General features: G+C 36.2%; 2 protein-coding genes across 4 annotated transcripts in view; both read right to left on the bottom strand.

The window, feature by feature from the left end:
• Positions 1-174: 174 nt before the first annotated feature.
• Positions 175-11,711, bottom strand: LOC129004378 (protein SET-like). 2 transcript variants are annotated; one of them, XM_054432947.1, is made up of 3 exons: positions 11,559-11,711; positions 3,913-4,385; positions 175-875 (listed from the first exon to the last, which is right to left on the bottom strand). In XM_054432947.1, exons 2-3 carry the CDS (start codon positions 4,333-4,335, stop codon positions 477-479), a joined length of 822 nt encoding a protein of 273 aa, XP_054288922.1. In that variant the 5' UTR covers positions 4,336-4,385; positions 11,559-11,711; the 3' UTR covers positions 175-476. The 2 variants fall into 2 exon arrangements, with proteins under 2 accessions (XP_054288922.1, XP_054288923.1); XM_054432948.1 differs by lacking the exon at positions 11,559-11,711 and adding an exon at positions 11,370-11,439.
• A 6,542-nt stretch (positions 11,712-18,253) lies between these two features.
• LOC129003163 (myotubularin-related protein 10-B-like) overlaps positions 18,254-24,837 on the bottom strand; it is a 37,949-nt gene continuing 31,365 nt past the window's right edge. For both annotated transcript variants that reach the window (XM_054431422.1, XM_054431423.1), the window contains 5 exons: positions 23,730-23,876; positions 22,978-23,150; positions 22,390-22,560; positions 21,209-21,436; positions 18,254-19,340 (listed from right to left, as the gene is read on the bottom strand). In XM_054431422.1, coding sequence (XP_054287397.1) covers positions 19,086-19,340; positions 21,209-21,436; positions 22,390-22,560; positions 22,978-23,150; positions 23,730-23,876 — 974 coding nt within the window. In that variant the 3' untranslated portion in view covers positions 18,254-19,085. The remainder of the gene's footprint in view (positions 19,341-21,208; positions 21,437-22,389; positions 22,561-22,977; positions 23,151-23,729; positions 23,877-24,837) is intronic.

Raw genomic sequence — 24,837 nt, 5'->3', positions numbered from 1 at the left:
TGAATGATTTTAACAATAATCAAGACCAGTAGACTCTCATCACTTAAGTACTATTTAAAAATAAATCTGAAATAAAAATCTCAATAAAAGTGCTAACAAGATTGTAAGATGCAAGAGGGCTACTAAGGGATTCAAGTTCACTATCAATTCCTAACCAGCTGGAATACAATAAAGTTACGAGCCACCACTAATTCCTTTATTTTTGCAGGAACGAATCATTACAATTGTAAAAATACGAAATATTATTTTGAACTCAAGATCTGAAAACCATGCAGCCATAATAGTTAAAACCACTGGAATTGTCTTTCACTTCTGTTGGAAAATTCTGAAAAAAAATCTTAAAAATTAAAAACGTAAAAAGTGTACGGTATGTCTAAATAATTGTTACAATGAGTACATGGTTTGTAACACTAACATATATTAGGTGAAGTTTTAATTTACAGTTATTTAGTGTTCATTTCCACTGTCTACATATCTTACTCATCTTCCCCTTCATCACCCTCCTCACCCTCATCCCCTTCCTCACCCTCCACCTCTTCTTCATCCCCTATGTCTTCATCATCCCCTTCACTGTCTCCCTCGTCGTCCAGCCCGTTCTCTTCTCCATCCACGTCAGGTACAAGGTAATATTGGAGCGGGTTCGGCCAGATGTCATCCTTGATTATATCAGCAATGTCGTCGCCTTGAGGGTCTTCATTGTCACAGAACCAGTCAAAGAACTTCTTCTCGTCCTGGAATGCTCGTTTGCGGCTGTTACTCGCTTTAGTGTTCTTCTTCTTCTTTTCACACAGATTCTGATCTTTCTTCCATCTGATCGGCGTGCTTGTGGATTTGTGCTCACCATTTGCTCCCATTGAAAACTCCTTTGTCAGAACCTAAAATAAATATACCAATTTAGTTTGACATTTAATTGAAGAACCGTTGACACTATCACTATCTGCATTCTAACAACGATTACAGATCACAACACACTAATACAACTACTTTTAGCTTGAGCCTACAAACAGCTAGGCTATTTTGTTTTTTCCTCTCAAACATTGGTTAATCTTAAGGCTTAGTCAATCAGAGCAATGATAACCACGAGTTTATACTGTATTTTCATAAAAAGAAAGGTCTAGTTGAATAATATCTCCAAAACAACAACATTATCTCTCCAGCAATTATGGCGATCTCAAGGTTATTTTCTGCCATTACCACATTAGCCTATAATAATTTATAGTGATGGTGGCGTGACGACATTGTCCAATAAACTTCCATAAAATAATCTGGTATCGCAATGTGTAAAATTCCTACCCTGCTCTGCCTGAAACCTAATTCACTCACATACCTCAAGCGAGAGAAGCTAGCCTTTAAGAGATTTACTTTACAGTATTGTTCACTATTTAACAGCATTATACTTTACAGTACAATTTTGGACCAATGAGGTTCAAGGATCGAGAGAAACAAATGAAAATTGTAATGCTTTGAACATCAACTTCAGCTGTTACGGCCAATTTAATTGATTATACGAGTGAGTGCTTAGGGAGTCGTTGCATGACAATCAGTGGCAATGAGAGTCTATAAAAGAAAACATAAGCTCACCTAAGAGACGTTATGAGTATTGATTGTTGGTAATTAAAAACAGTCGCAGGCAAAGTAGTGTACGCAACGCGTGTAATTAGCCTTCAAGAAACTTTACGTGATCGCACTCGTAAACTACTACTGTATAACATGATTACAGGCTTCCTGAGCAACGGTGGGATTGTCGTTCAGTATTAGCACAGACTATGGGCCATTGATCTAGTCCTAGTCTATGGTATTAGGCAGCAACAATCCAGTTTTTGGGAAGTAGCCGTTTGGTATTAGGATTTGTAATTTTTGGAATGGGTGGGAAAATAACTTTTACTACACATTTACAAAGGCTTTTTTTTTGGCTTTAATCGCTAAAAATATTTCTAGAAAACATCAGTAATAATGTTTTTGTTTGAAATTGGTACCTACAGTAACATTCATAATAAACAGTTAAGGATAAAACCATTGAATACTAGTCAAAGATAAAACACACTGCCGAGTGCCGACTACCGTGAGAGTGGAAGTCAATTGCAGTTCCGAGTTCAGCACAATGTGTTCTGCTTCCCTGGTGACCACTTCCCGCATATTTATGATAGTGTACATCTAACCCACCTACTTCCCAACCATCGTCGATCGCCATTTTACTAACAAATTTATAGAGAATGCGGCTTGGCGCAAAACTTTTGAAACTATCCATCTCTTCATCAAGTGTAATATCTTAGGCCCAACAAACAAAACTTCAAAATCTTTAGAAGTCAACCTCGTGAAGTTCCTTAATCCTTCACCTAATCTGAAGGTCTGATAGAAGATTGTGACCATAATACAAGCCTTGCTTGAGAAAATGTTGGGTCCATCATCGTCTATTCCTAGGTTCATTGGCACCATACAACAATCGTTTAGCACCATACAAAATTTTGTTTATTTTGGTTCAGAAATATAAAGCCCGCACAGAAACATTGGCTGGCTAGTGTGGACGCAAAACACATCGGAAACTTGTATCCGAAACTGTGTTGGTCGGTCGACTCAGTCTCCATGTGTGGATTAGGCTTTAGTTTATGTGAGCCACCGACAGATTGTGCTGATCTAAATTAGGCCTACTAATTTCTGTGGAATACACAACCCAGGGTGTCCACAGAAATTTTGTCATCAATTTCCCTGACTTTCCATGACTATCCATGACCATTAACCATTGATTTCCATGACTCACAAACTTAACTCAAAAATTATAATATACCGTACACACACGAATAATACTGCCTAGACAAGTTATTTTACAGAAAATATTGAAATAAGTATTAACAGATAACAATGGAGTACAATAGGTACAACAATGAACTAATACAAACTCAAAACCCATAAACTAAGACAACTGTATAGATTGAAATTGTCTTACATTTGTAAAAAATTCGGAAAAATGCTACAATAGTCGCGGTTACGGCCGACTAGAGCAATGAAAGGTCCCCTGAAATCCATCCATCATTGGGGATTTCCATGACTTTCCATGACTTTTTGCCTATTTCCATGACTTTCAATGGCCATAAATTTTTTCCATGACTTTCCATGACTATCCCTGACTTTCCAGAATGTGGATACCCTGCAACCTTTTTTATCAAGTCAAACTGATGGAATTATGTATTGTGAACTATATAACAACTTTTAAGACTCATCAACTTGATCAGCAACGAAAAATAAGGTATAAAATATAATTTTAGACACTAGCGCATTCTGCATCCAGCCAAGGCTAGAAAAAACAGGCAATGCTGCAGCACGGGCAGCGCAGTGCTACACGCAGTGCAACACTACGTCACAGTGGTGGATAGTTGTACTAAACTCTTACCATTAAAATCTTACAAACAACCAGCTTGTTTATTTACCTAAAACATATGGGAATGGTGATGGCAATGAATTTATCAATGAAATCTATCCACTAGTATGACGTTATGGATCCTGCAGCATGGCCTGTTTTTCTAGTGGGGCCTTGGTCCAGCTCAATCAACTAGCCTACATTCTTTTTCAATAAAAATTGGAGACAGCTGGTCCATACAGATGGGAAGTCTCTTTCAGTATCCAATAGTCAATGGTAATAGCTAATTCCAGGGAAATTTGCTAAAAAGAGTAACGATAAACTAAAAATAATTAATTACAACATGTAGCAAGACATTATACTTTCTTAAATACTTAGGTAGTGGAGAATTAGGACCGAGCGATACTTCTTGGTCGTTGGACATCACAAGGGATTCTTGACGAAATCGCAAAATAAAAAGCAGCATTTGACAATGATGAGATCCAAGCAAAATATTCAATAAGGCTTAACAACTATTTTGTTATTGATTTAAAATGTAAAAACAATATAATACTTACATCATTTTCTATGTAGGGGTTTCCTTCTTCGAAATAAAAGTTTATCTTGAACCCAAACTTGATGTTTTCAAAATCTTCCACCTCGATTTTGGTGACATACTGAAGACAATCTACTTCTTCATCATCAATCAGAGGGCTTAGTTGGGGGTGGTTCACAAAAGTAGTGACCCAGAAGTTCGGAATCTTCTTGATGATATCGTTTCTCTTCTCAAAATGTGGTTTCTTTAGCCTGTTGTAATTTCTTTCAATGCCAAGAATCTCTTCACTGGCCTTCTCATTTAGAGCATCAATCTCATTTTGGCATTTGTCAATTTCCTCAAGGACCTTTTGAGTTTCTGGGTCTTCTTCCCCAGTCGTCTCTCCATTCCCTAGTTCTACTTTCTTAATTTTCTTTGCTGGTGATCCAGAACCATTTGTAGCCATTTTGTACAAAGTTCAATAGAATTAAAACAGTAAATTCAAGTTTGAACCACCTGAAACAAAAAGAATAATAACTATTATAAGAAACTATAATGAAAATTGCTTAGTTTGAAATGAATTTTAATCGGATTCTAGTTCTCCCACCAATTCAACATGTGGTTAGCCTAGTATAAACAATAATTACAGATTTACTATAGGACCTAGTCCCATGGTCAGGGTTCTGCGGTGGCATGTTGTATACCCTGACTAAGAGGATAAAGGTACGGCCTCCTTTAACTCCAGGCCGCGGCCTTTGAAGTGACAACATCGCAAGTAGGGTTGTAACAGCTGTTTTGTTTTGGAGGCAGCCAATAGTACTTGTGAATTTTTTAAGAATATGAAAGCTTGGTTACTGGGCTATGAAAATATTGACTCCATTTTAAATATACAAAAATAGATTTTCAATTTAACCCTTTGCGGTCACATTTATTGTTTTCTTCTCCTGCCCTATAGATCGGGAAGGCCACACTTAGTGGCCTTCTCCATTTTGTTTTATGACGCAACATTGTTCAGCGCTGCTGGTAGCCCCGCAGCTAAGGCCGGTCACGCGTAGTGGCCCTATGTTTCTCTTCATAATATTTAGCATTGTAATTTTGTTTTTGATTCTCTTTGCTTTGGAGGTGATGTGCTCCCTCGACAATTGTCGGAACTATCTTGAGACAAGAAAAAGCCAGTGACAAGTGGGTATCAGCTTGGTTGTGCAATAGTCCTTATAAAGCCTTTTAATTTGTATTAAATTTATTACTACAGAGACTTAGTGTCTGACAATGTGTTCTAGGCTATTTACTTATAAGTAAAGGGTAAGTTTATCTGATGAATGTAACAAGCCAATTATGTTTAACTATGCAAGTTAAATAAGTAGGCCTAGTGTATTTTCAAAATGGAAAGAGTTTATAAATATTTGGATGTATTTAAAGTTATAATTGACACAAAACAAATGAGTAGGTTATGCTTATTAAAAAAAATGTCAAATAATTTATCATAGGCCTAATCTAAGTTAGGCCTACTTAAGTAAGTAATTCTATGTGTTTCTTCCTGAAAGAATTTATAGGCCTGTCTAACTTAAGTTAGGCCTAAGGCCCGGTTCACACGAGCGACTTATCAAGCTGACTAGGCTGTGATGTGACTAGATAAGCCCGATTGGGTAGCGGACCACAGGATACCGATTCACACGAGCAACATGTCCACAGACTAGATGAAAATATTGATATCAAAACCACTCGGATCCATCACTGGTGCACAATGAGAACAAATGGAAGAATGCGAGCTGCAGCGTGACAACCGGATCGCTCCCATAAGGCTACGTGTACTGCTACGCCGCTAGAGCGGGTGACTGGGCAGCTGCCATGAGTGACTGGGAAGTGGGGCCCCGACTATGCGAGTCATCGCCCTTCGCTCGTGTGAACGGCTCCATTTGATCCTGTGGTCCGCTACCCAGTCAGGCTTACCTAGTCACAGCCTAGTCGGCTAGATAAGTGGCTCGTGTGAACCGGGCCAATAACTAAGTTTTTAGGCTAGTAAGTTTTAACCGGCATTGTTAATATTTTTATTTAACCCTCCTGGTGTCAGTCATTTTTTGTGTGGTGTCGGGCGATTTTCAGGCATTTGGCAGCAATGTTTATTTAATACTATAACAAATCTACTATGCAAAATAACTATACATTGTTATATATTTTTATGCTGCTAAATAAATGCACATTAAAATTCAGCATAAATAATTTGATTTTATAAATATGTTATAGTAAAAAAGTACTTAGAAAGATAAAAATTACAAAATAAAAATATAAAAAAAATGTTTGTGTCCCTATTTTTATAAGTAATTTCTAAACTAAATGAAACATCTGAAATAGCCATTTATTTCTAAGTTTTGTAGCAAAAAATAAAATATGATTTTTAGTATAGTCAATTTAATTTGTAGGATAGCCATGAGTCATAAATATGAGATAGGAATAGTCGTAAAATCACTCACTAGGCCAATTACAATGACTTTACTGTCATTATGAACCTTCAAAACTTACTGCAAACACATGAAACCAACAAGTTAACTTAGTCATCATTGATTATTTTGTACATCTAAATACATAACCTAATCCAAACTGATAAAAATCAATTTTCAATAAAGAAAAGATAGTAACAAACAACTTGTAAACAACAACAACACGCAACCAAAACATAGTATTTTTTTTTCAAAACATCTGGAAACAGACAAACAAAAGTAAGGCTATGAAACAACACCAGCAGAAAGCCAGTATTCTGCTGTTTACAGTGATATAAATCAAGTCCAAATTGGACTGAAATTTACTGAGTTAAAAGACAATATGTAACTGTCTGTACTACCATCGATGCATCAACGCTTGACACCTCAGAACATTTCATTACCATCGAAGCATCGATGTTTGACACTGTTAGGGTTAACTTATTTTTATTCACCTTGAAAATTAACGGTCAGCCGATGAGTCATTTTATGTTATATATAAACAAACATAAATTTTAAAAAATTACAGGAACTTTTATAACAAAAAAAATAGTCTTGGCCTACTTATGGTAACTTGAAAGTTAATAAAACTTAAAATACAGTAAAAACTCATTCACCAATAACATATTGAATTTTTATTTCATGAGGTTTTTCGTCAGCGATGCTGACATGGACTACTGTAATAAAAGGCCGCGGCGAGACAACCAACACTTCTTACTACCTTCTTAATCTAACCTAACTCTAAAAAACTTAATGCAGCCATGAACCCGCATAAACCCCGACCTGCCTATTTATGGTTAAATAAGATCGGTAATGTACCGAACATATACTACTTAAGTTCGATTGCATTTTTTTGCTTTATCTAACAAAATTAGGCTATTTTAAGCACTTTTTATCTTTCGTACTTTTGGGGGAAAAAACTATTTCACCCTGAAAATCGCAATTGAACATTGGGAAAAGCACTAGGCCTATTAGAAATCAATGATTTTTGGGGCTTTAAAATTATTTTTTTACTTTTCTGTGTTTTCTTAGTCCAGTCCATTTCAAACACTTTTTCGGCAAAAGCCGTTTATATCCAGAAAACCAGGTTTGAAAGTCGTATAAAAATAGCAGTGCCAAAAATTACCCATTTTTGGCTAAACCAAATTAGGCCTAGAAATAAGTAATACAACATAATTAACTTAATTTAACCTGCATAACCTAGGTAATCTAACCTAACCCATACTTATGCTAGCAACGTGCCGAAAATGGCCAAATTTGGGTAAACCAAGGTTAGGTTAATTTATTGAGGGTACACTTTCGTATCTGTTGTAACAACCGAATGAAAAATTATTTGATACCTATACCGTTTGGTTGGTTAGGCCTAACTAACCAAACGATAGGTTAAAAATAATCGATATCGATCGATATTTTCATCGAGGTTTTTTTTACAACAGATAAGTTACGGGGGTCTACCTGTTATTGACACATTTACCAGTCAAGTGTGCCAATATTAAGTGATTTTTAACGCTTTCCACAATTTTCAATTGTGTTTTTTGGGGTGAAATAAGTTAGGTATTTGCCGAAAAAGTGGAAGAGATTTACAAACGTGATTTTCAGGGTGAAATACTTTCCCCCAAAATAGTCTTTTGATACACCTAAGATGTAGTAAGGCGGGGTAAATATGCATTCTAGCGTTTGCAAGCGATTTTTCAATTTTTTTTTTCATTCTACTTGAAATACGCTGATTTTGAAAATGACATTCTTTTTCTGTGGAAAACGACCATAACGCGGAAAAACTTCTAAAACGACCAAAAATGTTTATTTACCAAAACACGTCATGTGGGTACTCAAATTAACCGGAATATTAAGTTTTATTTTGGATCCGACGTAAAACAAACGAGATCTGAGATGCTATTTTGTATTTTTGTTCCAACCTTTGTCTGTGTTAAAATACCAGCTGATCAATTGGTCATTATTTTATTATAATTGTTTATACTAGGCATAACCTAACCTAAACTAACCAAACCTTACCTAACCAACCAACCTAACCAAACCAAACCAACCTAACCCAACCCCACCCAAACTTAGTTAACCTAACAAGCAACCTGGCAGAGCTAAAACAACCATTTCCCAATTCCAAGCAATTTCCCATAACTTATTAACTTAATTTTCCCGACTAAGTTTAGGTGAGTCGGTGGCTTAGATGGTACCGTAGCGTCACGGACTTCGGGCCCAAGGCAGCGATGTTGTGGGTACGGATCCTGGTCACTGCCACTAAAATTTATCAGTACAGTTACCCTTGGTACCGTACCGGCTCACCCCTTGCTTTGCTGGGTACGTTCCACGCACAGATCTGTAGTCTATGTGGACGGGCAAATGTAGGGTTAACACTCCAAGTGTCCATAGTAATGGTCTTAATGTCGGCCCATTTATTGTGCAATCGCAGGGTTTTATTAAAATGTATCTTAGATACTTAAAAACACTCTAAAGTAGGGTAAGTTTATACTGTTTTATGTATCATTTTGTTTGGAAAATTATGGGCTTCAATGTAATAGGGTATATAAAATATTACAAAAAAATTGTCTACAATTCTTGTGTCTCCAATCATTTCTCAAAAATTATAAAATAAATGAAACATTTTATGTTTGCGCTCAATAAATTTTTATAATTTTAGGTCTACTAATATTTTAAAATAGCCACTTTGTTCAAAATTTTATGAGGATTCCAAAAATATAATAATATAAGGAAGTAGGTTTGCAAATAAATAAGCTAGGCCTATAGGTGAAAAACTGATTTTGTACATTTAGCGTTAGCTAAGAATGCACAGCCTAACCATAGGGCTAGCTAGCAATCTCGTGAATTATTTACATCATTATCACTACCTACTTCTTCAGGATCATCAACCAGCCCTTCAAAATCACTTCAATCTTTTTATAATGCACCACGTATATCACTACTTTTTATTTTTAACACTACTAAAACAATGATTAACGTAATAAAACACATCAGTCATCGGTGCGAGGTTAACCAAGTTGTTTACAAATACAAACGTCATGTCTGCTACAATATTTTCGGAACTAAAATTAAAAGCGTCTAGAAACAGACATCAGGAGAACGCTTAGAATCTGCTGAAAACAACGATACCAATCTCGATCTGATTCAGTCAGTCCCAGAGCCTTCGCCGTAAACGATGTTTGTGTGTCGCAAAAGCGACTCATAACACCACAGCGGAAGTGTTGTGCATCGATTACGCGACACTTAACGCACGGAGTTTGTTAAAAAAGTTACTGTAACTTAATTATCTACCCATTATTTCCCATCAAATTACCCTTTTACACATTCAATTACCCTTTCCCAAGCCTAATTTCTGATGATAAACCACGTTAGATGTCTCCCCCACCCAAAAGTCCCCGGGTAGACTTCCGTATCTGTTGGCACAAACAACCGAATGAAAATACCGATCGATATATCGTTTGGTTAGTTAGTAACCAAACGATATAGGCCTATCGAATAATCAATATTTTAATTCGGTTGTTTGTGCCAACAAATAACTTACGAAAGTCTACCTACGTTGTTTGTGTCAACAGATACGAAAGACTACCCGTGTCCCCGTGTGAGTTGGGGTTAGACTTATTGCTGGTAGTAGGCCTATCACATTTTTGTCAAAATCTCGCTTAATTGACGTCAGATCCAAAAATTCTTGCATATTTGTGATCTGTTTAATATTCCGGTTGATTTGAGTACCTACCCACATGACATGTTTTTGCAAAAAAACATTTTTATGGTAGTTTTTTCGCGTTATGGTTTTTTTCCGCGGAAAAAGAATGTGATTAAAGTTACGGAATCAGCGTTGAATTTCAAGTAAAATAAGTGAGAATGGAAACAAAAATTTCAAAAATCACGTGCAAACCCTAAAATGCATAACGGATAAACTTAAGGCAACAAAAAAAATTCAATCTTAACATAAAAGTTAGTAACTTAGGTACAAGTTCAGTATTTTATAAGATCATTCATTGTTTCAGTTTCAACCGAAGTAAGTTTGGCCTAACTAAGATACGCATCACTTCACTTTTTGTTCGTAGGTGTGCGATGTGCTCTGCGCTTTAAAAAATGTTTTACAGGTAGGCCTAGGCCTAAGTTAAGTAAGTTACTTTATTTATTGTTTTATAGGATCTTACCATAGGAATGGTTTAAATGAAGGTTTAAGTTAGGCCTACTTATACTCCGCGCAAAAGCTTGTGGCAGCTGAGGGATTAGGACGGCCATGTAGGACGACCTGCTCACCAACCTGGCCGTCCTGATCCCTCAGCCGCCACCAGCTTCTGCACGGTAACTTAACTTAGAAGAAAAGTCCAGAAAGCCCAACATAGGCTATCTATAAGATTAGCCTAGTGAGAAGTAGGATTTCTTGCAAACAGCTTAAGTGTAGATAGCTTAGGCCTACCAACAATTAAGTTAGGCTATATTTATAAACTTAGTCAATTTCTCTTAAGCGGATCTAAGCTTCTAAAACTCAGACATCGGATAAGCAAGCTAAACAAGCCCAACACCATCTCCTGTAAGGCCAAATAACTTAGGCCTAACTTAGGCATAGCCCAACAATTGGTTAGGTAAGTTATATCCATTGAATGTCTATGAAAGAGGAGACAACAGTTTACCATAGCCTAATTGGATTTCACAACTTTCAAGAAAGCCTAGGGCTAGACCTACATAAAATAAAATTTTCTAAGAGGCAACCCTTTTTTATGAATTAATAGTTAAATAATAAGATAACTTATTAGCCTAACTGATAGCCAACTAACGGGAAAAAACTTGGAGAGAATAGGATTTTAATACCTATTTACGTTATGTTCAAAGTAGAACCAAACCATTCAGGAAATAATCGCAATAAACACAAGGCCTTGATAACATAATTACCCATTCGGCTTGTCAGTCTGGAGGGAAAATACAATGAGATTAACTCGATTGAAGGAAATTCGACAGAACTATCAAATTTAATTAAATTCCAGGCATTAACTTATACTAAAATAGCAATAATTACCAACGTATTTGGGCCTAACAATCATAAACACATAAAACTAATTCAGGAAGATCGGCAAGACATCACTCCATTACGTCGAGAACCCAACAACGCCCGGGAATGCTGCCAATGCCAAATAGTAAGGTTATGTGTTTTGTAGGATAACAAACAAGGTTAGTGCAAAAAATTAGAAACACAAGTGTAACTTACCTAAGGGTGGTCAATTATTTTACTAATGTGAAATTCGATTAAGGGTTTAACACACCTATAACACTCTTAATTTAGAATAGACAATAGACGCCTCACTAAACGAAAATGGACAATAAATTTAAAAGATGGCTTCCAAACTTGCTGAGAAAAACAACGAGAGTTCACCGGAAGTAAAAACATCAGAAATTTTGCTCTGAGAAAACAAAGCCAACGGCTTAAAACGTACTATATAAAAAACAAACACTAACTTCTTTACGTCTAAAACGCACTCTCTAGACTAGTTTTATCTATGGCACTATAAACAATCAATCATGTTTGGAAAAAAGGAACCGAACACTATCTGAAGATGATATTTAAAACTTTAAATCTTTTTGACCCATGTGAACAATTTGAGATCTTCCTCTGAGCCTAACCACCTAACCCCCGAATGTGTTATAATTCAGAAGAAGCATTTGAATCAACCAGCAAATGCCAATCATCAACAGATTATTCCTCATCTGTTTTCACTGCAAATGATGATACTGATACTACTAACGTACCAAACTTTGACAATGGATTGAATTTTTCTCTTTCAAATTGTGCTTTTATACAGAGTGTTTCCGAATTGTCTGGACATATTTTGTGAACTTGTTCCCTGGGCTAAGACAAACATAAAACACCATATAAGTATATGGGTCTAAAGTGCCTATATTTCTGTCTGTCGGTCTGTTTGTGATTTTTATAAATTATTTTATATCTTAGGCATTTTTCAAGATAGAGATTTAACATTTGTTATGAATGTGTAGTTCTGAAAGTAAAAAGAACTGTGAAAATGTCGTTCAAATATCTCAAGCCGTTTCAATATGGCGGCTATTTAAAATCTTTAATGCCAAATTTCACGAAAACCGTAAATATTAAGAAAATCTTTTGCCTTGAAAAATAGAGAATTTTGATACAAATCAAATGAGGCCTTGTTTGTTAAAATCAGATGAAAAATAACCGAGTTATCAGTTTTTTTCTACATTACCTTTTGGCCAGATAAAAAAGTTTCTTAATATTTATGGTTTTCATGAAATTTGGCATTAGTTTTTAAATGGCCTCAATATTGAAACGGCTTGAGATATTGGAACGAAACTTTCACAGTTCTTTTTACTCTCAAAACTACACACTCATGCAAAATTGTAAATCTTTATCTTGAAAAATACCCAAGATATTAAGTAATTTATAAAAATCACAAACATACCGAAATGCGGAAATCTGGGCACTTTAGACCTATATGGGGCTATATGTTTGTTTTAGCCCACTGAACAACTCAACAAAATATGTCCAGACAATTCGGAAACACCCTGTATACCGCAAGTGATGTAAAGAAGAAAATCGAAACCCTTGATGATAGAAAAGAGTGCAGGCCCTGATGGAATGATGGAATACCACCGATAATACTGAAGTTCTGTTCATCGGTGATCTCACCATTCTGTTTCAAGCTTTACATACGAGTGGAGTCGTGGAGTCTTCCCCCAGTGTGTCAAGCAGTGCTCCCCAGTGTGTGATACCAATTTTTAAATCGGGTGAAAGGGAAAATGTAAAGAACTACGTCATATTGATTCCGATATAAGTTAGTCTACGATAGCAAAAGTTGTTGAAAGTATTTATTTATTAACGGACACACTATTTTTACAAGAAAACACAGAGAAGTTTGTACAGAATAAAATACATGGAAAATACAGTGTGTTTCCAACAAATAGGCCAGTACAAAAGTAGTGAAAAAAACTGGAAACAACAAGATTATAAGAACAATACATACAAGATAACCTCAAATGATGATTTAACTATATAAATAACAAACTATCAGAACAAGTTACCAATACAATAGATTCACAAAAGTTTTGTCCAAGGTCTTTTGGATTACCGTACCTTCAGTTTAATCTCAGTGTCCATATTGTACCTGAACAACAGTGTCTTTCAGGGGCGCTCTACAGCTAGGTACCTATCTTCTCCATTTACATGAGTACTAATGACATCATTCCTTGAGACCAGGGGCCCTATTTTTGAAATGGTTGACTGTTGAGTTGAGTGTCGAGTCTTCCAATCGTTTCGTATTTTTGAAACGGTTGACGGTGGACTTATACAACCAAAACTACTCAACACCTATCGAGCTGTTGAGTGGAGGTTGACTACACTTTCTTCTTCCTCTCTTTCGGCAAAAAATTACTCTTTTTGAGACGACGCCATATTGTTTTGTTATTGCTTTAATTAATTTACTAATTGCGATTTAGAGGTTATGTATTTGTTGTCAATGTATTAGCACCCAATTATGCGATTGTTTTCTGTAGAATAATCGCATTTTAATTTTATTTACTGTGTCAATACTAGACTATTTAATCAAGGGTTTTATTCTTGTTGGAATGTTTGAAATAGACTAGGCATACTAATTGAACTTATTATAATTAAGTTACGATATGCTTCCAGTGCAATGGCAAATAGCCGCTTTAACCTAAATAAAAAACAATTAAAAATAACATAAAACAAACCGACGAAGGAAACTAAAATAAGGTGATGTGTTCCGAAATAGAGACGAAGAAAGCAAATAATAATGTATTTAGGATGAGTGTAGGACCTGAAGTAAAGTGCAGCCTATGCCTAAACTTATAATTAGCTACACCCTAAAACAAACATCCATAGTAAATTTTATTTTTTATACTTAAGTTTATTAGGCTACTTTATTTAGTTTACTTTAGTTTATTACTTAAGTTAAGGTACTTTGCAATCACTAAGATTAAGTAAGACATAACCTCAATCTCAATTCAATCTCTCAAGAACGGAGTTGACAGTTTACCTCAGTGTCTCGAAATATGGCAGATTGAGATTTAGCTGCCAGATTTTAGAGTAAGAAGAGGTTAAATCGAAGTCCGCAAGAACTCTGCACTGAGCTAAAATTATAACTGGAGGTAGCACTGCCATGGCAGAAGTCTGTCAAGAGCGTGTCGCTGATTTTGTTAGGTTGGTATAGCAGTGAGTTTTTTTAACCAATGACATGGCTTCTATAACTAGGTCTGTATAGCAGTGAGTTTTTTCATCCAATAACATGGCTTCTTTATAACTCACACCTCACGCAAACATGGCGGCTGGCGACACGCATCTTTGACATTCAGTGCTACCTCCAGTTAGAATTATAGCTCAGTGGAACTCTGCATTGTGATTGGTTCAAAATGACGTCATCTGAATTTTTGACGGTCGTATGCTCTACATTTCCACCACGAGTCTCTCAACTAGTGATTCCCAACTCGCTTCCCAACTGTTGGGTTTCAAAAATACCAAATCATGTTGTTGGTTGAGTTGAGTGCTGACGATTGACTCAACTGTCAACCATTTCAAAAATAGGGCCCCAGATCGGTTGACTGATGTGTATACCTTGATTTTGCCAAAGCTTTCGACAGAGTCGACCATCGTATCTTGTTGGCTAAACTTTATGGCTTTTGGAGTCTGCGGACCGTTGTTCCAATGGTTAGCAAGCTATCTCAAGGGAAGATATCTCATTGTCAAATATGAGAACTCCTCCTTTTTGCCTTTTCCTGAACTTTTCTGGTGCTTCGGTTTTGTATTTTTTTTCAACGACATATGAAGATTAAAGACATCATCGAGACAGATTTCTTGATGTTTAATTGCTGATGACATTAAAGCAGGGCCGGCTAGAGGGTGGGGCAGGGGGGCGGCCCGGTCAAAGGTAACATTTTTACTGTTTATAATCTGCCGAAAGTCAAAAATTTTAGGATAGTTTTTCAGTTCACTAAGTAATTTTTGACTTGAATTGTAACTCAAGGCTTTGACTTGTTCGTTTTTTACTTTCTCCCCCTATACCATATAGTATATGGAGAAAGTATTGTTTTCGTCAAAATTTTCGAGTTTGAGTTTTGAGTGGATATATTCGTTTTGGGTCCCCCTGGACCCAAAAAAGTGGTTTTCGAAGTGATGTCTGTGTGTGTGTGTGTGTGTGTGTGTGTGTGTGTGTGTGTGTGTGTGTGTGTGTGTCTGGATGTGTACAGAGCTAGGGACTACACATGTGGTCCGATTTCGATGAAATTTGGTATGTAGGTTCTAATCCATGGTATCTCCAGGTGTTTTTTTTTCATTTTTTTGAAATTTTGATTTTTAATGTTGATTTCCCATAAAAACCCATAAAAAACCTGAAAAATCGGATTTTCTCGAAAATGGCCCGAACGATTTTGATAAAAGTTTAGTATGTTGTAGCCCTTTAAATTCTGAACAAAATGGTACAAATCCCATTTCTGTAAAAATTACGGTTCAAAAGTTATGGTAAATTATGTTATTTTCCCATAAAAACCCAATAAAATAACGAAAGATAGGGTTTTGGTCAAAAATCCGGGTTTTATTTAACACATAAAATGGTCCTTACAATATTGATAGTTTTTTCATTTTTTAAAATTTAGTATTATTAATGGGGATTTGCCCATAAACCCCCATAAAATAACGGAAAAACAGGATTTTCCCAAAAATGGCCCGAACGATTTTGATAAAAATTTAGTATGTTATAGTCCTTTATATTCTTAACAAAATGGTACCAATCCCATTTCTGTAAAAATTACGGTTCAAAAGTTATTGTAAATTATGTTATTTTCCCATAAAAACCCCATAAAATAACGGAAAAATCGGATTTTCCCATAATTGGCTCGAACAATTTTGATAACAATTTAGTATGTTATAGTCCTTTAAATTCTGAACAAAATTTTCAAATCCCATTTCCGTATATTTACTCTCACCGCTTACACACGATGAAGGTTGTTGACAAACTTATGTGTGTTGTTGGGACTTATGTGTCAGAATGCTGATACCGTTTATTTTACTTAAATAAAGTTGCAACTGTGAGCACATGAATTAATCAAACTATCAAGCATTTAGGAAATATATTGTTATTTGTGTAACAAAATGGCACGGAGGCGGCTGGCGACTAGGTCAGGAAAAAAGGGGGCCCGATCGCTCAGCCCAGCGGCCCTGACAGCTCTCGCCGGCCCTGCCCTGCATTAAAGTGTTCTGCAAGATCTCATCAGGACTATCAACTTCTTCGCTTCAGCTTACTCTCCAAAGGATAACTAGTTGGCAAGATCAATTTCATGGAATCAAATGTTACAGTACTTAGTACTAATAAGTGCCTGATGGTTATGGCTTACACTGGGAGCCATGATGAGAGCTACTTTGCCTAGGTACCTACTGAATTGTGTTAATCTTAAGCAAGTGCACAATGTGAAGGACCTTAGATTTTATGTCCCCTAATTTTAGCCCACGGGATCACATCAAACACTGTGTGTCAAGAGCTAGGACACTCCTGGATTTTATTCAAAGATCTACCATAGGGATAGCAGTCTACAGATCCCCTACTCACTGATAACATGTCAAACTTCTTGCACCAACTTAATTCGTGTCTAAACTATATTGCTAAGCTAAGCTAGAAAATTTCTTCATTTATGTTATTGACTTCAACATGCATGTTGAGCTAAAAAGGGGAGGCCTTTTTTGCTATTATTTTAATAAGCTATGGGTTAAACATTAGGCCTACAGTACCTCAAGAGAACCTACCAACCTACCCTGAAACATGGCATGCCTGGACACAATTAATTGTGACAAACCCTAATTGCCATCAGAAGACAGATGGTTTAGGAAAATGGGGCCTCATCCAGTATTAGAAGTTTATAACCAGCACAGGGTTTAGTGCTTGTGCCGCTGCTATTCTCGATCATTACCTTTGGCCTAATGGCTCTACAACACTTTTTGCAGATGACACCACACATATCTAGAGAGGGCAATATTCCACTATTATGGACTGAAGCTCATAAGATCTCTTCACTCAGGACAAAGTGTGGTTTACTGTGATCAAACTCAAGCAAAAGACAAGAAAACCAAGTCAAGTCAGTGTGTGGTGTGTAGACCCTGAAGACAAGGGCAAGGGGAGGGGGGGGGAAGGGAGGAAAGTACCTACCGTTAAGCTCTTAGGTTTTTGGATTGACCCGAGGTTAACCTAGAATACCACATATCTCAGGTATGCTTAAAGTTATCTAGAGTGTGCTATCTTCGTAGAGAGCTCAAATCTGTGTTGACTGAGTCACATTTTAAAAACATCTACCACGCGCCCTTTCACAGCCACTTTATGTATGGGATTGTGGTCTGGGGACATTCTGCAAATACTCAGACCTACTAATTATTTAAAAGAGGGCAGGTAGGATTGTGTCCAATTCTGGCCATTCAGATCACTGTCGGCCTTTATTCATAGACTTGAAGATCTTCATGGTTTTCAGTCAGTATGTGTATAGCATTTTAACTACGCTCCAACATGACCCGTAGATCTGGTGATTTGGACATACCCCGATGTCGCCTTAGTCTGACACAACCTATCCTCAGCCCTGAAGATCTATAATGCACTACCGGATGAGGTAAAAGATCTGACCCGAAGGCTAAGATACGACTGAAGTAGTATACTTAGTGAAGAGGCCGCTCTGCTTTCTTCAAGTTACAACATGGGACACCCCTTTTTCTGATGCAGTCCATCCAATTTCCTTTGTTCAACAAAGAAGACGACGAGTATTACGAGTAGGTTAATATTCAAAAGGCAATACTTTCTCTCAAAGTATAAATACATGGACATAATAGGGACAAAGAATCAACATAGACACTAATTAACTTGAAAGTTATATTTGTAACATAGGCTATCCCAGGTTAATCAATTAGTTTTATTCAGAAATTTTTTTGGGAGCAATACAAAAAGTTTGTTTTGACTACATTCACATGAGTTTTCTACCCAAAACATGAATCTGAATTTTCTAAAATAGGAACCTCACATAGTTTCAGATTTTTTAAGTAACGGCATTCTAATATTTGCATGAATAGCCTCCGTTATTAATGGGATAGATTTGGCTTGAGGTTCAAGAAAAAGCTATACATGAGAACCTCGGGACTGTAAAACAAAATGGTAATCTCCACAAACCTTTTAAATAATTTTTCTGACCAACTAAGCTTTATATGTCTAATACAAGGCAGGCTATGTAATGTGGTTCACTGATGTAAAATTATGCCTGAAGAGGTCTTAACAACTTTTTTAGTGTCTTGAGAATCACCAAATTTGGGTGCAGATTTTGAATATCATTTAAAATATTTAAATGCATCCATACAGCACTCTGACTCTATACAATCTGGCAAAACAATTCCTGATCTGCTACATAAGGATGTCAAATCTATAAGGAGTGCCGAGTAACGTTTTCATATTCTAGCTTTGTTTACCAAGCGCCGTGTCTGTACTGAAGATATCACAAACCATTTTGCTATCAAATAGAAAAATCTCAAAATACAAAAGAATACAAACCTAATTAATACTATATTTAATGGAAAGATAAAGCCATTACAGACTCTACTCCAATTAACAAACTTTATAACTTAAATTACATTTTATAAATAATAACATATTATTAATCTTATTCATAGAGAGTTTATAGCATTTGTACATTGCTCAGATAATAAATAGATGAAACGATACTAAACAGCTTAATCAGGAGCATTCAGGATGGATTGTGAGTCTAACATTCCTTCGGACGAGAGGAAACTTGTGTTCAGAGTTAACGAGCTGACGCTGAGCAAAGCTGCGGCGACAGGTCCTGCATTGGCCCGTCGGGAGAAGGGAAAGAAAGAGCCGATCTTGCTGAGGCTCTCCAGTGGAGGAGGGAGTTGGGAGGGGGAGGAGGGTATTCCTCGGTCCAGCTGATCAATCTGAGACACCAATAGTCGGCAGTTCAGGTCCACCTATCACCATAGATACAGATCACATACATATTTTGTGAAAACTATATAATATTTATAAAGAAAATGTGGTTTCTATAAGGATGACTATATGTTCGTTTTAGTGGGATGCAAAACTACTTGAACCACTATATGTTATCTTAACACGTTGACTGCGCGCGCCGACTTTACAGGCGCTCCCCAGTGGCGGGCGAAGCCCCGGCGCGCAACCGAATCAGCGAACGCAATTGGCATTCAAATATTTCAGTCTGACGAATCACAAAAGAGCAGTGGTGACTGTGCTGCGTTACCCCGAGAGTGGATGTAGTTCACTGAAACACCCAAAGGTAGCAGCACTGCATGGATCCGTATCCAGTGTCTTTGTAATGTGGGTTGAAGAGAAAAAATCCCCGAAACCGGGACAAAAGCATTGCCAGACAGGATTTTACGGGAAATTTTAGTACCAACCTACACCAAAGTAAAGCTCGCATTTTAAGCTGGCAGGCTGGCAACGATTATAACGTCTCCGTCTGAGGCTAAGCTCACACTGACTCAATATATTTCTGTTGGTCTGGTGCCGACTTTAGTCGGCGCGCGCCACCTGGGAGCGCAGGCGACGCCAACTTTACGCGCAGTCAACGTGTTAAGTATATATTGTAGTACACACCAGGTTTTTAAGTGACTCTTTTCGACCCAAGCTCAAGTTTTACAATCAAGGCGAAGCTGAGGTCAAGAAATGAGTGAGGGTTAAAGACATTTTTTGCCTGTGTGTTGAACTATATAAATTTTTTTGCCATATTTCACCATTATTTAGGAAAACTACAATACAAAACGAAAATAGTTTCCATGTAAAGATAACCTCTCAAAACTTCTTCCAATATGTGTTTTCAATTTTGCTACTACAAATAAGCAGCTGTGTAGTAAGTGATTCAATTGTTTCGTCAATTACAATTGTGTTAGCCTACATTATAATATAGATAAAACTAGTAGATTTTTCATCCTTATGAAACAGCTGAAGCCAATTCTATTGTTAGCTCTGTCCGGTGCACTGTAGAGGTTGTGTTTTGTTTACAATTTGTTTCTTGTTATTTTAGTCATTTAAAACATTGTTTAACCAAATAAAACAATACTTATAATCCTAAACGATAACTCGTTCCCTAGTTATCTAGCCAAACAGTAAAGCACAAATCATTAAATCAAACCTAAAATAATAGAAACAAAATTTAGTCGACAGTTGCAATCAGTGTCACTGGACATGAACTAGACTTGAAAAACAAGCTCCAACACTTACAATGTACAATGGGATGAGAAGTCTAGGCCTATTTGTGTTGGTTAGCCTATAATTATACTATCAAAATGTGACACTTTTGAGAAGAAGACATTGTAAGCTACAAGCGATTGAAACAATTGATACATAAGTTCCTTGCGATACATGCTTAGAATAAAAACTTACAACTGAGTTAACAACAGCTGACTTTTACTCCCTAGGGGTGAAAAGAGCTGCTTTTAGACCCGCAATGCATGTACTAAAAACTGCTGTTTTTGCTGCATTATGATAAAAAATATAGGCCTACTCTCTGAAGCAGACCTACAATGGGACCGAAATATGAGTGTTTTGTTGTGTGGTTATTTCTGGGTATCTATGAAGTCTATACTCTTGCTCAGCAAGCTGAGAAACACCAGAAGAAAAGCTGTCCAATAAAAGCAATAAAATATGGTATACAATATTATTATTATTAATAATATGCGAATATATATTACAATATTTTTATAAATAATACATAACCAGGCAGAATAAAAAGCCTTGGGATAATGATTGTAATTAAAACCTCTACGGCATTAAAACACTCAGCTTGTGGGATAGGGCTGCAGCCTCATGCTTGCAAGCTTACCTGAGGTTTGCCTCCACCAATGATCTCCATGCTGGGGATGAACCTGAAGTAGCACTGACTCCATATCTGCAGAGACGACACCCCAGTCTGAACCTGTAGTGGAGGGAGTGAGTACGGTGATGGTGGAGGGGGGGTGTACAGCGGGTTGGAGAACAAAGACACGTCTCTTTCCGAGAACTGCTCTCCCCAATCCCACACAGGACGTATAGTGAGAGGGTTATTGGGGTCCTGTGTATAGAGACAAAATACCAGTTAAACTCTGCTCAGATAGTACAAAATGACTAAACCAGCTTAATATTTATATTAAACAAAGAAAATTGCCTTTTTAATGAATAAATTATTTTTTTCCTATAAAAAACAAAGTATAATAATAAAAATTAAAAAAAAAAATTAAACTGGTCATTATTTTAAGTAGTGTGGCCCGTTTTTTAAAGATTTATGTGAGAATAGCAAGCTTACCCGAATGGGAATGAGTCAACTTTAGCACAAGGAACACACAACTTCTTATTGTAAACTGCATACTTAAAAATTAGAATATTTCACTATAACTGACAAAGCAGGTTTGATAGAAGAAGTTGTAAACAAGAACGTAGCTTCCCATTCAGGTAAGCACCTTCTCACCCATCTTCACTCCCTTTAAAGCCTAATCTCTTTTTCTCTGTTACATCCTTCCTCAATCTAAATAAGAAAATTGACTGTGTTTTTTTATGTGGCCACCAAATGAAGAAACAAAACAAATCCAAACTAGGATAGTCAATGAAGAAGTTAGTTATGAAGAAGAGATTTTTAAATTTAAATTTATCAAACATTAAACATTCAAACTTAAATTTAATAAACATTTATTAAAACCAACAAATATTTGTTAAAAGCGAATTGTTAGTTGAATTTATGTTGTTCAAAGATTATTGCAGTTTGTTTTTTCATTATTAGATGATCAAAAGTTTAACAACGTATCAAGGTATAGTATGATACAGTTTTCAGGTTGTAAGGATTGATAGTTTTTAGTTTTTCCTTCTACATCCCTGAACATTGTGAATCATTGGTTTGAATTATTATTGAAAAAAAAAATTGTAACCATCTTGTAAAAAACATAAGCTCAACATCTACCAACAATCCACAATATTTTCAAAAGGATTATCAAACATTTTCAACACATGAAAAATAAAAAAAAATAAACTTACCGACATGGCCAGCTTTCTGTCTCGCTCACAGTCAAACAGGAATGTCTCAAATACAGAGATGTGAGCCGAGTCCCACAATGTGGTGAGATAAGTCTCAGTAAACTGGAACTCTCCAGGAAACTGTTCCAAGAGTTGCCACACACAGTCCAGGAACAACAGAAACACTGGTGCCTGGACAATCAACCACAATAATAAGAACGTTTGTTGTGTTACTAGAAACTGAACATAATTAATAACAGTCCTACAAACTCGGCGTAACTTGCACTGGAAGAGTGCTGAGTTTGGAAAATACTAGGTTATTGGGGGAAAAGATGCATACATTATAACTAAGACATAACTGAAAACATTTTCCATTTTAATTCTTGCACGAATGAGAAGTATTAGATTTAAAATACATATAACATAGTCATAATATTGAATGATTTAATGTTGTCATACTGACTGAATAGATGTACAACTCTAGAGTTTGCGGGACTTTCAAACCAGTTTGTTTATTCCGTAGGAAACAAAATCTATATGTCCGTTTCAACTTCAAGAGAAGATGTTGATCTAAATATTTGTGAACTTTATGATAAAAATGTCACATACCTCTTGAGTCTCCATGTTGTAAACATGTCCTAGCCTGGTGCAGAACGGATGTCCGAGCGCGACCCACTCCTTCTGTACAAGGGATTGGAAGCCGATGATGGTGCGGTAGTGAGGGTCTATCAGAATCTGTGCTAGGCTGGCCACTACGCAGCACATGTCGTACCCATCACCCTCTGTGGGACAAGACAGTAAGTGTGCAATCTTGAAATATTTTGTCTATAGTTTATTGGGGTCAGAATTTAATAAACAAATATTTCAATGCATATGACTTCATGAATGAAGAAATCTACAATAAACAGGTAGGACTACAAATTTTTTTGTTCTTGTAAAAAAAAAAAAAAAAAAACTACTGGCAAACCTCTGTGAAAGTAGAAAAAAAGGAATAAATTGACATTAAGCGCGCTTATTTTACCAAAATACTTTTTGCTTTCTGGGCAGTCTCTGTCACAACGTAATAAAAAAAAGTCTAACATCTAAATGTTAAATAATTGTAAGCAATTCTTTTTTTTAAGCTACAACAAACTGTTGATTAATAATTTTGTCTAAAGAAAAATCAAATTAATAAATTCAACCATTGATTAGAAAAAGTCATATTGAGCTAAGAATAATCAATGTAAATGTTCAAAATGCATAATTTGATTCCAAAATATGATACATAAAGGGAAAGAGAAAATTGGCAGTCACAGTTTAATAAAAAAACACTTTTTTGCAAAAATGATTGGTAAAACGTGGATTAAGGACGTAAGAATCACCTTGTAGCACCACTGTGAAGTCATTGTGAAGACCGAGGGCCGCCTCGTGGGCTTTGGCGAGACAGATGGACACATAGTGCAGCCACCGTGAGCCCTCCAGTATACTGAGAAAGTGATTGTCTTGGGCCCAGAACTGACGTATACTCTCTGCAACCACATACATACTGGGTATCAAACTGTGGATAAATTACCTTATATACACTTCATTCTACGTTCATCGAGCAATACAACTCTTATGGAAGATAGCCGTTCTATTAAATTACCGGAAAAATTACTTATTTATGTATATTTTTTATGGATTGGTATTTTGTCTTTGGTATGGCTAAAGTTTATATGGTAGTAAAAAGTAACGAGTTAAAGTTTTGCGAACCCTGATGTTTTCAGGAAGACTAGTGTCGCTGAAACTGCCATATGAAATACAAGGCTTCGTACTGCATGGTGAATGTAGAATATGAATTTATGAATTCTTAAGGGTTAAGAAATTGACAGTGTTAGAAGAAGACTGTAAGTTTAACTACCTGGCGCACAAAAATCTTCCATATCAAATGATTGGCACTAAGATATCCTTCTTATGGGTATGATGACTCAAGTTCATCAACCAGGTCAACATGAATCCTTTGTCATATTGTTAATCAAGAATCAAGAATTTTACTGACCATTCAACAATACACACATGCCATTCTATCTCGACATACAAATTACAAAATGTTGTAAAAATGCGTACCAATTACGTACAACTAAGAAATTACAAACGTACATTAGAGTACATAGGCTACACAGTCCGCAATGACATAAATTATCGAGTAGTCCAGATTAAAGAGAAGAATTCTAGTGTGGCATAGTTTAGTGGGCTGTTGATCAAAATGTATATTATCCTATCCTTGAACTTATTTGATGGCAGGTTTTTGACTGCAGTAGGAAGAACATTGTACAGTGCAGTTACCTCAAAACTCTTTAGGTCCTGGAAGATTTATTATACTTCATTACTTTATAAATATGTGATTCTTCTGCCTAGTGGAGTAATTATGTCAATTTTCACATAACAATAAATTATGAACATGCTTCAAATAAATAAAGCAATCAAAAAGATCTAATGGTTTAACATTTT

The sequence above is a fragment of the Macrosteles quadrilineatus genome, unplaced genomic scaffold, assembly GCF_028750875.1.
Source record: "Macrosteles quadrilineatus isolate MER2022 unplaced genomic scaffold, UCM_ALF_1.0 Scaffold_9__3_contigs__length_116548681, whole genome shotgun sequence".
Classification (NCBI taxonomy): Eukaryota; Metazoa; Arthropoda; class Insecta; order Hemiptera; family Cicadellidae; genus Macrosteles; species Macrosteles quadrilineatus.
This window is presented reverse-complemented; position numbering and strand designations above follow the sequence as displayed.

Bases quoted from the DNA above. Each gene is read 5' to 3' on its own strand.
- LOC129004378 (XM_054432947.1), bottom strand. From the start codon at position 4,335: ATGGCTACAAATGGTTCTGGATCACCAGCAAAGAAAATTAAGAAAGTA. The intron at 876-3,912 runs GTAAGTATTATA...TATTTATTTTAG, and splicing joins ACCCCTACATAGAAAATGAT to GTTCTGACAAAGGAGTTTTC.